This window comes from Lygodium microphyllum, chromosome 26 (genome assembly GCF_053477565.2).
Source record: "Lygodium microphyllum isolate KBCC chromosome 26, Lygodium_microphyllum_v1.1.10, whole genome shotgun sequence".
NCBI lineage: Eukaryota > Viridiplantae > Streptophyta > Polypodiopsida > Schizaeales > Lygodiaceae > Lygodium > Lygodium microphyllum.
The window spans coordinates 73,505,519-73,519,278 of record NC_141160.1 but is presented as its reverse complement, the minus strand read 5'-3'; the positions used below and the strand labels follow the sequence as shown (position 1 = coordinate 73,519,278).

At 38.9% G+C, this 13,760-nt stretch overlaps 1 protein-coding gene across 1 annotated transcript in view; it reads right to left on the bottom strand.

Moving 5' to 3' along the window:
• QQT1 (P-loop containing nucleoside triphosphate hydrolases superfamily protein) overlaps positions 1-13,760 on the bottom strand; it is a 58,875-nt gene that overhangs the window by 37,358 nt on the left and 7,757 nt on the right. The window contains exon 3 of the mRNA XM_087668441.1: positions 10,636-10,710. Within this exon, the coding sequence (XP_087524567.1) occupies positions 10,636-10,710 (75 nt within the window). The remainder of the gene's footprint in view (positions 1-10,635; positions 10,711-13,760) is intronic.

Sequence of the window (13,760 nt, the reverse complement as noted above, 5' to 3'; positions counted from 1 at the left end):
TATAAATTTGGATGTAGCCATAGTCTGCAAAGATGGTCAGAAGACTAGTGGGGATGCAATGGAAGCAACTCCTAAAATTTAGGGAGTTACTATTTTTGGACCTCAGAATCTGTTCGCGTCATTATCTTCGTTTTTGTACGAGGATTAATCCTCTAGTCTGTGCCAAGGTCAAATTTTGAACTGAGGATGAATAATTTTGGACCGGAAGGCTAGAACGGGAAACACCTTCCAGTGCTGCCATTTGGCACAAAGTTGTGCACTTACCTCTTTAAAGAGGGCTGGCGTGCAATTTTTTGGATCTTGAAGGGCTCATTTGAAGAGGAGGAACAATGGCTGATGCAAAATTGGTTTTGGAGAGCTTGCCTACCTTGTCTATGATGCACAGAGGGTTGAGCTTGCTCCTTTCTCTCTCTCTCTCTCTCTCTCTCTCTCTCTCTCTCTCTCTCTCTCTCTCTCTCTCCCCCCTGACAGTCATGGATATGCCTCAACTGAGGGCCTTTCTTCTGATGTATGTATAGTTGTGTGGGAATATGTTGTTTTTCCACGAGACAAGAGCCTTTTTTCTTCAGGAACAGGAGCAGTTGTTTGCAATTCCCAATAGGGATAGGTGAGGGTGTTAACCTCACCAAGCAAGTGTCTGAAACAGCACTAAACCAGAACTGATTCTGGACTGTTCAGAGGTTATTTCAGAGCCCAATTGATGTCAAAATCAAGGGGCACTTGGCCCAGATGATACAGGACAGTGCAGGGAACAGTATGAACTGAAAACAGGTTTCAAAACAGGTCTGAACCAGTAATTACAATGGGCTGAATAGTGCAGGGAACAGTATGAACTGAAAACAAGTTTCAGAACAGGTCTGAACCAGTAATTACAGCAGGCTGAAATGGCTGAAAACAAGTTTCAAAACAGGTCTGAACCAATAATTACAGCAGGCTGAAATGGTCAGTTCTGCTCTCCAACTAGAAGTTTCAGACTTGGGTAGAGTTTCCCCTCCTGGTCAACTTGTTTCGGGACAGTAATTGTATTATTATGCTGCCAAATTTCACCCAGAATAGGTGAAAGACAGCCCATTGTACTTTCTCTTTTTAAAAATAAAGAAATACCGCAAGGGGCACCTAACTTAGGGGCCAACAGGGTGTTTATGTTGCATCAAGAGCATTCCAGCTTCCTGCATGTCTTCTTGATTCTGTGTCTTTAAGTTCAAGTAAAGTGGGCGACTGCGAATTGGGTGAAAGCATTTATATATTTTGGTTGTACACTACCACCCTTTTTGGTGAATAGGCCGGTTTCACTTAGAGGAAAAATCGTCTTCATAAGCTTCAGAACAGCAAGATGCACCAAAGGAAGAGCCAATACAATAGCATAATGTTCCAAATGTAGATAGTGAGTATAAGCAAATGATGCCAATGGGGCAATTGATGCATCTGCAAGGCCAACTTAGAAGTGCCAATCCAATGTTTTTTGGACAACACGGCATGCATGCAATGATAGGGCAACCAAGGTACTTTGGTGATGGCACTAGTTTCCATGCTATGGTGGGTCAAGGACCACATATAAATATGTATAGCACAACTCCTTATGACATGTAGCAACCAATGCATAGTGTGCAAGGCCTAATGTATCTGGGTATGGTTGGTAATATGCATAACCCCATGTATAGCAATTTTGGCATGATGCTAGGATACAAAGTGGCAAGTTTGGCAATGCATATATGTAGCCCACTTGTTTTGGGACTCATGGTATTAATGGTGGACCTTGGTCATGTAAATGCTTCGTATAGTGCTAGTCATGAGGAAAATGTAGCTAGTTATGCCTCCACGAAGAAAATGCAGCTATTAATGCATGCAATGTATAGAAAAATGTATCTTAATATAGCTGATAGTATGCAAATTCCCATGCATAGTCACATTGCAATGGTTCAAAGTATGAAAACAATAATGTTTCTGAATGCATTTGATGCTCCTAGCATATGAGGTCTACATAAGGGACTAGTCAACTCGATGCAAGGTTTCATGCTAGTTAAGATAGAATTGCAGCAACGTGAAAGGTTCAAGGATCTGTGTGCTCTAAAGAGATAAAGGCCTAGAATCAAATAGAGGATTTGAGGCAAGTAAGGTTAGAGATAAAGTTTCCAGGTACACCTTGGTGAAGTTTCAGCATTGTTTCACCTATGAAAGAATGCAACTAGATGGAGGAGAGAGATTGATAGATTATCCCCAGTGATGCACTTTACCTTAATTTATTTCAATTAGAGCCAATTTCGGATCGGGCTCTTTCAAGTTCAGCAAAGCATAAAAGGTCTAGAGTATTGAATGATACTCAAGGGGGAGGTTGCACCTCCACTCCCCTAGTGATGGACAACCTGGTTATGTAGTGAATCTCATATAAACTTGGCTTGCATCTAGGATATTGTGCACTAATAGTATTTCTACCATTGGGATCACTATTAAGTATACTAGTCATTGTGAGTTGGTATGCAAATGTGTATGATTTGCACCCAGGCTCTAAAACTATACATTTGCAAGGTTATTGACATGTATGAAATACATGGAATGTATATTTGGATGTAATGTATATTTGCAAGGCATATATGGGATATATGAATCGCATGCAATATACATTTGCAAGTGATGCAAGAAAAGTACAATTGCATAAGTTAAATGTGGTTTGCAATTGATGTATGTCTTACATGAGTATCATGTAGTACATCCTTATGATGAGGCACTAGTTATGATAGGTTTATACATTACAATGCTTTGGTGGTTAAAAACAATGTTGGGCTTAGCGTGTGGATACATCCTTTATGATTCTAACCGTGGCTATGATTCATATGTATGGATTATAACTGGTTTAAGTGATTGAAATCTCAAACATGTAAAGGACATGAGTATGAAGCAATAGGTACACATGTTTGACTACGATGCTAGCATGTATTACCAGCAGTGGCAATACATACTTTGGCACATTGCAGTGCAATCGAGACGGATTGCAAGAATTTCAAAAGAATAGTCTATCATGAGGATGTGAAATTTTATTGCTTTGCTTAATATTTGATTAAAAGTTAATCAAATGTGCTAATGTGACTTACACATGTGAGGTACAAATCAATTATTTCACAATGTGGAACCCAAGACCCCGAGATCTCAATTGATGCCAAAGGCAAAAGTTGTAAAAGTTATGCCTAACAAGTACTAGATGAATCTGGTGTTAAATTTAGGCCTAGACCAATTTATTAGTCACATATGTTAATGTGGTGACATTAGAGACTAGGCATTAATTAATTAATTAATTAATTAATACCAATCTAAAGATCAATAACTACTTAAGGATACTTGGAAGACAAATTGACCTAGCTAATTCAATTATTGACTGGTGAAATTATTTTTCTAGCTACTAGAATAATTATTGAAGTAATTTTAAAATAAATCTCTTGAAAATTAATTTAATAAGCTGGATAATGATGAAAAATAGGATTAGAAAGCTGCCACTTGACAAAACTTGTCCATAAAAGTGAAAAAAACGTTTTTGGGGACAATGGAAGTCTATTCCAATCATTGTGAGAGAGAAGGAGGCTATTAAAGAGCAAGGAGATATTGATGATGTGATTTGCAACCACCAAGGACTATTCCTACAACAAGTAACAGCATATTATAGTAGGCGATAGCCATCTGGAGCTATCAACAAGCACGCTACATCTAGAGAAGGCCCATTAAGGACTGGCAACATCATCAACTGGCTTGCGACAACAATTCTCGTACTCCCAAGCTGCAAGTGACTACTTTTCTTACTGGTTGAAACACATAGCAAACATATTGGAGGTTTCCCCATCGGGAGAAATCTCTAAATTTTCTCTCTCTAGCATTCTCTCACCTCCTTTAGTCAACTCTCAAAAAATCTCAACTTATCTCAACCATTTGAAGCAAATCTCAACAAATTTAGTGGACAGCAGAGGAAATTCTACTGTAGACCCTAAATTTTTGAAAAAATTAGGATATAGCAACCATCTAAAGATCCATGCCATCAATAGAAGGCATCATACATTGAGTTCAGCACCTGAAACTTGTGGGATTATTAGGAAATTCAAATGTCACCCATCCATTGTGAATTTGGGATAGCATTTGGCTAGTTGGAGTCCAATTAAAGCAAGTCCTAGGTAAAATTCAAGGGGCAATTGGCCTATGTTGTGTGCTGAATGCATCTACAAGAAGGGGCTTTTGTATCAACCAAGGAGATTGTTGAATCTTAGCTTGTACCCAATCCATTAGTCAATAAAGCCAAAAGGGATACCAATTTTGGGACCAACAAGGTGTCTACTATCCAATAATTTTAAGGTAAACGGTGTATTTTCAATTTATGTTTATTTACTGATTGTTGTAATTAAGTGCTTGATTAGAAATTACCACCCTATCCGAGAAGGAAGGCTGGTTTGAAATCCACACAAATACATTTCAGTTGTGCCGTAAACTAGGCATCAACATCCTCTTTTTGTTACCAATCTACAACATAAGGAGGCCTTGAGGAATCCGCCTCATGATCAAATCTAACATTTTCAGTATGCTGCCCATCTTGGGTGCCCATACCAAGATCAAGCATTGCATATATAATGCCTTATGATCCTTCAAATCATGATACATCACCATGACTTGAACCCTCACCACTTGACTATGAGTTTGATGATGACATGCTTGCTGAATTTCACACTATTGATCACACATTCAGCAAATTGCGAAACATTTCACCCTTGAAACATTGTGTTTCACCCCAAAACATTGGGCAAGTCCTAGCGAAAGCTAAGTGAAACGGTTGAATAATATATATACAATAGTTTTCTTTATAAATAATCAGTTGCAAATTATATATTTATACGAGGTGAATCCTTTCATGTCAACAAATGATGTCTATCCTACATTTAGAGTGTCTAAAAACTCTCGCAATAGCAAGAAAAAATGATTTTTTTTCAAATTTAAAAATGTGGTTTCAGTCAGCCATTTCACTCAAGGTATTTCACGTTTCACTAAAACATTTCAAGAGTTTCACTTTTCAATGCCAACGAAACACGTTTCATGGTTATCATGCCTAGTGCCCACCTACTCGAAGGAGTTGATGCATCCCAACAATGAAACCATGAAACCAACCTTCCTTCTCCAATAGGGTGGTAATTAACTTCACTAATCAACAATTAAAGAAAGCATCAAAACTTACAAGAGAACACTTACACACAAGCCAATCAAAATGTGGATGAGTGATTCCCATCAAATTGCTATAATTCCTTGAATTACAATAGCTATTGTGATCATCAGACTTCAAATTTGCAACCATGGTTCCCAAGATGACTGAGAAACCCTACACTCAATAGAAACTTGCAAGCATGCTTCCCAAGATGACTGAGAAACCCTACACTCAATAGAAACTAGTTTTTGACAACACCACTATCCACTTCAAATTTGTTGAGAATGGCTGAAATTTTGACTGAGGAGAGACAACATCTGCAATAGAGAGAAAATGATCAATCCACAGTTACCAAGAAACCCCTTTCATAAGGTTAAAAAACTCATTTCTATCAAAAATAATAGGTATGCTCTTATACAATATCAAAAATAACAAGTATGCTCTGATAGTATGTCAAAATAAGCAACAATGCAGAGAGACTGTAGGGTTTGCGAGGAGTAACATAAAGTGTGTACAACAAACACTGAGAGAGGAGAGACTCAAAAAAACAAGAATACAATGATGATGCACTGAATCATGCTATGAGAAGAAAAGTTGATATAGTGGAGCCTAAGCTCAGAATATAATTACACTATCTTGTCTAAATCAGGCGACAACACCTGTGGGAAATCTACATAGTGAAGGGAGCGAAACGCAATCCTCTGCTTTCAGTGGACTATCAAAGCAATCACTGTAAGGTGAAAGCTATCGAGGGAGCGAATTACATTCCTCTGATGCCATCCAAGATGTGAAAGATGATCACCAACTGTCGAGGAAGCAAACCGCAGTCCTCTAATGCCAAGGAGTGACCTCGGCAACAGAACAGAAATCCTAGAGTGTTGGAGCTATCCAATGCAAGAAGAGCAGTCCAAATGTTGATATCAACAGGATAATGATGACGGCAAATAATGAAAGATGAGCTAGGTTGCAAAAACGTATGTCCCAGCAGTCTCTGTGACAAATGAGTGACCCCAAGGGATGGAGGAGAGGCCAAGCTACAAGAATGCAAATCCCAACAACCCTTGTGATAGAGGAGTGATAAAATTACTAGCATTCGGTAATGTAGAGTACCATCAAAGGCTAGGATGCTAATGCCAAGCTGAAGATGATGATGCTAGACAAATAGAAGGCCTCCAGAGTGAAAAATGCATGTAAAGGTGGAGTCTAAAGGAGAAGGGTGCTGACACCAAGCAAAGGATGGTGACGCCAAGTAAAGGATGCTCCAAACGCAAGGTCTGATGTTAAAACAAGGTAGCTGAAGCAAAAGAGAAAGAGTGAAGGCAACCAAGAGCCACGAACCACAATGTCCTCCTGAAAGGGTGTAAGGGTATGAAAGGAGCTAATGAGAGAAGGGAAGGGTGTCTAATGATGGAGGAAAAGGGGTGAAACATGACTAAAGAGTAGTGGGGTAGTGGAATGAATGAAGTGACTGTCTATTTATACGCATAAGCTATCTAGGATGGCACACCACTATATGGGCGCCCACTAAAAAAGCAGCTAAAATGTGGACATTAGCACTTTTTGATGTTGTCAATGCAAAACCCTACATGAAGTGTGTAAACTCAAAAAGTGGTTTCTCAACAATTTCATACTTCGGCGTTTCATAAACATATGAAACACCTATTTTAAACTTTCATGAATGCCATATCCAAAATATCTTGGCACTTTTATAATCATTATTTATCATGGATTTATTCAAACACGTTAACATGGATATTGGCATTGATTGCCAAAGTTTTATTTTGAGTTGTTATCCATGATAATTGCATCTATTGATGGCTCCTTTTACAACTAAAGTTGATGTTGGGCATGGATAGTTGACTATGATGCATACAAATATTGATGCTATGTTGAATGCTCATTTGCATTGTATAGAATAATGAAAAGTCAAATTTGTGTTTTCTACATTACATGAGTCATATAGTGTATGTATATAAAACTTTAATACATTTTTTCATATCAAATGAAACCCATTTCTAGCATTTCACGAAACTCATATGAAACATATAAAACCCATTTCATACCTCTTGTTTCAAAAACCCTTGGCAACTATGGATCAGTCTGACACCAAAACCTAGCCCAAACATCAGTCACGAGGCTGCAAATCAAGTCATCTGCTGTTTTGCAGAACTAGGAAGATGTCATTTGCCCCAAGCAACTGTCATCTTCAACCTGGGAGTGCCTTGATGTTGTCACATGCTTCAGAGGGCCTCTTGATGGTTATCAATGCCTTAGATCAGATTATTCTTAGCTGGAAACAGCCTGTGCAGCAGTCACCTGTAATACAGCTGCCCCCACACTATCTCAGACAGTACCCGTGTCAGCCCAAACAGGCTTGCATGGTAGGCGATCTCTCCTCAAGGCGATCTCTCCTCTTGATAAGTCGCAGCCCTTCCAATGCAAGACTCAGCCTCTAAACTTAATTTTCAGCAATTAAAATTTGCAGAAATTAATAATCCTCTTATCCCTTGTCATAACATAACAACAAAAGAATTTGTATCCTTTCTACTATTTTGCATATTTAATTATTTATTAAATTTATTTCCATTGCGCTTGATATAAAGAAAGGTGCATTACAACTAGCCACCACTGATGAGTGGCTATAGGTTACGGTGGACCCACGCAATGGGTTAAGGAAAAGATAATGCACGCTTCCACCTATATAACTTGATTGAGTGCCAATATTCAAGCTTAGGCTCGCACACAGAAAGAATTAATAGCCACTAATGATTGGTTATAGGTTATGGTGGACCCACACAATGGGTTAAAGAAAAGATAATGCACACTTCCACCTATATAACTTGATTGGGCACCTGTATTCAGGTTTAGGCTCGCACACAAAAAGGATTAATGCCTTGAAATGTGGGCTAGATCTACTAGAATATGCAATTACAATCAACAAGATGACATAATCATGAAATGTTTGTAGAATTGATGGTCACTAATATCTAGTTATAGGTTACGGTGGACCCCCACAATGGGTTAAAGAAAAGATAATGCATATTTCCACCTATATAACTCGATTGGGCACTTGTATTTAAGATTTGGCTCGCAGACAAAAAGGACTAATGCCTTAAAGTGTGGGCTAGATCTATTAGAATATGCAATTATAATCAACAAGATAACATAATCATGAAATGTTTGTACAATGTGCATATATAAGCTAAAAGCTTAAAATGCACATTTCTTTGCATAGAAAACTCATATTAAGATTTTAGCATTGCTTTTATAATGTACTCACAAAGAGCTTTCACGTGACACCCATATTGGGAAAATATCTAAATTTTAAAAGCCTCAAATTGGTCTAAAAATACTAGTCCTAAAATATAGAAATAGCATTTTTAAAATAGCAAATTTGGTGTTTTAGCAATGCTTGCTATATTTCGTTATTTCTATTCTTAACAATACTCAACCCAAAAAGAAAAGCCATAGAGAAGATATAAACATCAGGACACTTATTACACAAGCTTCCAAGTATTCTACCACTTGTCACATCTCATAACATATAACAAAACCTTTGTCTTGTACTACTTCACTTTTTCTTCAGGAGTCATCCCATGAACTGCAGCTGTGGGAGTTCTGTTCGTAATGTAAACAAGAGTATGGACAGCCTCAGACTCAAAAAATGTTTGGGTATATTCTTTTCAGCCATTAATGCCCGTGTAACTTCTGCAATATGTCTGTTTTTTCTTTCTGCAACACCATTTTTCTGTGGGGTATACCTACAAGTAAATTGCCTCTTTATCCCATGAGTCCTCAAGAAGCCACTGAACTCATTAGAGAGGTACTCTCCCCCTCCATCTGATCTCAAGCACTTTACTTTTAAGTATGTTTCTATTTCGACAAGTGCCTTAAAAGATTTGAAGTGCTCAAACACATCACTTTTTTCCTTCATGAAGTATACCCATAACTTCCTTGAACAGTCATCAATAAATGTGACAAAGTATTCGCTTTCCTTTTGCACTATCTCTCTCATTTCTCCTATAAAGAGACATCATTTTTCCTCATTCTACATTAGTTTCTTGGTTATAAACTCAAATGAAGATAGCCTAAAGTTGACCCCATCTATCTTCATCATCAAATACCTCCATATTCTCTCTTCTTTCACTATTATTTTACAAGATAACAAACTTGTAAATTCATTACAATACGTCCTTCTTAATCTCTTCTTTCATTTCAAAAACAAGAAAGCCATATCAATGTATTATTACTGATCTCAACAAGGCTAATTTTCCCTCTTTCTACTATCATCTTGTAAAAAATCAATTGTTTTTATTGCATAGTAAGTGATGCATGTGTATATGTACATATTTACATGATCTTGTGAGAGTGAAAACTACTACTACTCATTGTCAAGTTGATTTTAATTGAGCTTTTTCCTGAAGAAGTTGGGTTGAGCTGAAATACATTTTTTAGAAAGAGGGTTGCTCATCTTCAACCCTTAATCTTATCTCCATTACTTACACATTTTCATGGTTATAGTTTTCTAAATAGTTGTTATATTCAACAAGTATTTATTTTCTCCATTTCTTGAAATATTAAGTCTCAAAAACAAACAAAAAATATAATTGTTGCTGAACTCAGTGTGCCCATGCTGTATACAGCCAGCACAAGTGCAGTTGTACACTCCCTGAACAGCCAAGTCACCAATCAGATCCATTAAGCTGAAACTTCTGAAAACTCAAATCTTGAACCATGAACCCAACCCTGTCTAGTACTTGCAATGTTAGCACTCCCTAGCGAACTCAAAGAAGGAAAGACCACAATCCACAATGTTCACAAAGTGGGAAAGGGTCACCTTAAATAGACCTGTGGCCCGTCCTGACAACAACCTGGCCAACAACATTGTAGCTGATTGGTTTGCAGCAGACCAGTCAAATACCAGGTTGTCTTAACTGGCTGTCCTGGCAGCCAGGAGGCTGCCACCCCATGGGAGGGTGCCATGTCATCAGGTACCACCTGCCACATAGCATTGCTGCCACATGAGCAGCCTGTCTTGTTGCTGTGTCTGCTGCATCTGGAGGAGGATCTGGTAAAACACTGTTTATAGGAAAAGAGAAATCAGAGAACCAACCCTTACTTTTTGGTAAGGCTAGGAGTTGTTTTTTGTCTAACATGGATATCTGTGGTTATGAACTACCTAGGGGTTCAGATATTCAATACAGGCTTTTCAACTAAGATCTTCATGCAAAATGGTCTGCTCAATGAGTGTTCTTACAGATGACATTAGGACTTAACAGATTAACAACTCTTGAATCTTTTTCACTTCATTCATACAACTAGAAAGAAGACAATATCACTCAAAATAGACTACGAAGTTATGGATGATACGAAAAATATAGACTTTGATACAGAACATAAAGACTTCACAAGCTCACTCCCAACACGAAAGAATACCTAAGAGAAAATAACGTTTATGATTGCACCTTTCTCAAATGGCTCCAATTTAGCCTTCAACCAATCTATGTTCTTCTCCAAATAATCCATGCAAAAGACAAGGCCTGTGTCAATGAACAAAATCTCAATGTAAGGTCACAAAAACGTGGCAAAACATCTAGTAGAGGTCAAAATGACCTATGAGATCAAAATGATGAGTACAGCTGATTTATGGTATGTTTCATCATGGACAAACACACATGCACACACACAACTAAAAATACATTAGCTTCAGTAAAACAGGCCCAAAACTTGATTAATTAATGGATTGAACCCTTCTTTTGAAAAGAAATGTGTTCTTAGAGAGTGTCTGTGTTTCATAAGCACAAACCCAAATTCGGAGGACCCAAACTTTCCATAAATAGCCATGCTGCCTTCCACTCAACTATGATCTTGTTTTTGCAGCTTGCATGTGCTAGAGCTTTGCTATCCACACCCCGTACGCAGATGATATCTCAATCAAAGTTGTCCACCATTGTCTTCTACCAACGAGCACCTGCTTCTCAGCCATCCATTGCAGATTTGGACTATTTCCAGCCATCTCCACCCAGCTGGTCATCCAGGTGGCTGTTGTCTACATCCTTGAGTTTGCGTTTATCGCTGTGCCCTGCCCGAAACTCTGCACTTTGCCCAAATCTGTTGTCGCCTGCAACTAGTGACCTCCCTACAATTTGCATTTTTCTTCATCTTCCACCCAGCCTGATGTCAACCTCCTAGGGCTGCATTTTGCTTTTTCCAACCATCCCCAGCTGCCACATCATCATTCTCCACTGCATTTGCAGTTTTTTGCCTAGTCTGTCTCATTGATGCGGCATCATACTACTGCATTTGCTGCTGCGAGACACATTCGGAGGCTGCCTTGATGTGTTCTAGGATCCAGTACGACACACTCTCCAACTCATACTCTATGTCTCCTGTCCTCTAGACATGGGAGTTCGAGAGTCAATATTCATCACTGCATAGTGTGTTTGCTACATTGACCATTGTATTTTATTCAATATTCATTCATTATAATTCATTGTGTTCATTGTCTTTGCATTACCCTAACCCTAACTATGTTTCTTTATTGGTCTATGCATTTGTCGTGTGATTGTTTTTGTGTTCTCTGTGGTAAAGCATTTTTTAACACTATATTAGAGCTAGGTACTCACTAAAGAAACCTAGGCCCTTGATCAGAAAGCTCACCTCAAAAGCAAGAACAACAAAAGGGAAGATGGCATCGAATGCTTCCACATCTACTCAATTCCCAAAGGATCCTATGTTGAGAACTGAGCCGGAATGGCATCCACTACCAACTCCACAAGGTTTCAACGCAGACAAAGATCCTTCTAACTACAATGGAGACACCCATCATTATTCCATCACATAGATGAGGAGTTGCAACTGATCTTGGCTTGTAGAGCCAAGAAGTCTAAAGAGCTTAGAAAACAAGCCTTTAAACAAAAGCTACGCAAAGAAGATATACTTTATTCTCGTCAAATGTTATGCATAAATCTAATGATGTTACTATTAGCCTGCCTATTTTAGTCATGTCCGTATAGACAAAACCACTTTTCCAATTCACACACTATTTAGAATTTCGCATTGACAGCCGAAAAAATAGCTAGTGTCTATGGCCGCTTTTTCAATGGGCGTCCACACAGTGGTGCGCCACCCTAGAAAGCTTATGCCTATAAATAGACAATCACTTCATTCATTCTAACACCACCACCTTACCACTCTTCAATCATTCTTCACCCCTCTTCCTCCGTCATCAAATACCCTTCACTTCTCTCACCAGCCCCTTCCACTACTCTCACACCCCTTCAAGAGAACATTGCAATTCATGGCTCGTGGCTGCCTTCACCCTTCTTCTGCTTCAAGTGCCTTGTTCCATCACTAGGCCTTGCGTTTTGAGCATCTTCCACCTAGTGTCACCATCATCTCCTTGGCATCAGCGCCCTTTTCCTTCAGACTCCACCTTCACCTAACTTTTTCAATGTGGAGATCTTGTCCTTACCTAGCATCATCATCTCCAGCTTGGCATCAACATCCTAGCCTCTGGCGACAATCTACATCATCGAGCGTCAGTGATTTCATCACTCGTCTATCATAGGGACTATCAAAACCTGCATTTTTGCAACATGGCTTCTCCTCCATCACCTGGCATCACTCATTTACCACAAGGGCTACTAGGATCTGCATTTCTACATCCTAGCTCCTCCTCCATCACTTGACGTTACTTGTCAGAGGCTACTGGGACTTGCGTTTTTGCAATCTAACTCGTCTTCCATCATCTAGCGTCATCATTATCCACCTACCATCAGCATCTAGAATGCTCTCCTATGTTTGACAGCTCTAACACTGGGATTTGCATTTTGCTACCCAAATCACTCCCAACATCAAAGGACCGCAGTTCACTCCCTCGACAGTTGGTGATCATCTTCCACATCTCCAATGGCATCAAAGGACTGCGGTCCGCTCCCTCGACAATTGTATTTCACCTTCTAGTGATTACTTTGATAGCCCACTGCCCAGAGGACTGCATTTCACTCCCTTCACTAAGCAAATTCCAACAGCTCTATCACCTAAAACAAGACAATGCAATTATCTTCTGAGCTTCGCAATCGCCAAATCAACTTTTCTTCTCATAGCATGATTCAGTGCAATATCACCGTGTTCTTGTGTTTCTAAGTTTCTCTTCTCTCTCAATGTTTGTCGTATACACTCAGTGTTACTCCTCGCAAACCCTACTGTCTCTCTACATTGTCCCTTATTTTAACATTGTATAAGGATATACCTATTATTTTTTATAATCAATCCATCATCTCCTACTTATGAGCTCCTGCCAAAGTTTAATGGAGACAATGGAAGATCTAGCATTCTAGAGTGCATTTCTTCTATTTTAGGCACATTTATTGTGCATTTCCATGGTCTGTCAGTTGGTTGACATCTCTTGCCACTATCTTTTTGATCTACGATTGCCTGGAAGAGATTGTCATCATTTTTCATTTTTTTTCTAAGCAGTCGAACTACATTTATTGCAATTGTACCTTTATCTGCTGTAGTCGGCTAGATTTAGAACATACTCCTATATGCAATCGACCAAGTTTTGGTGGAGGTAGCTATATATAGC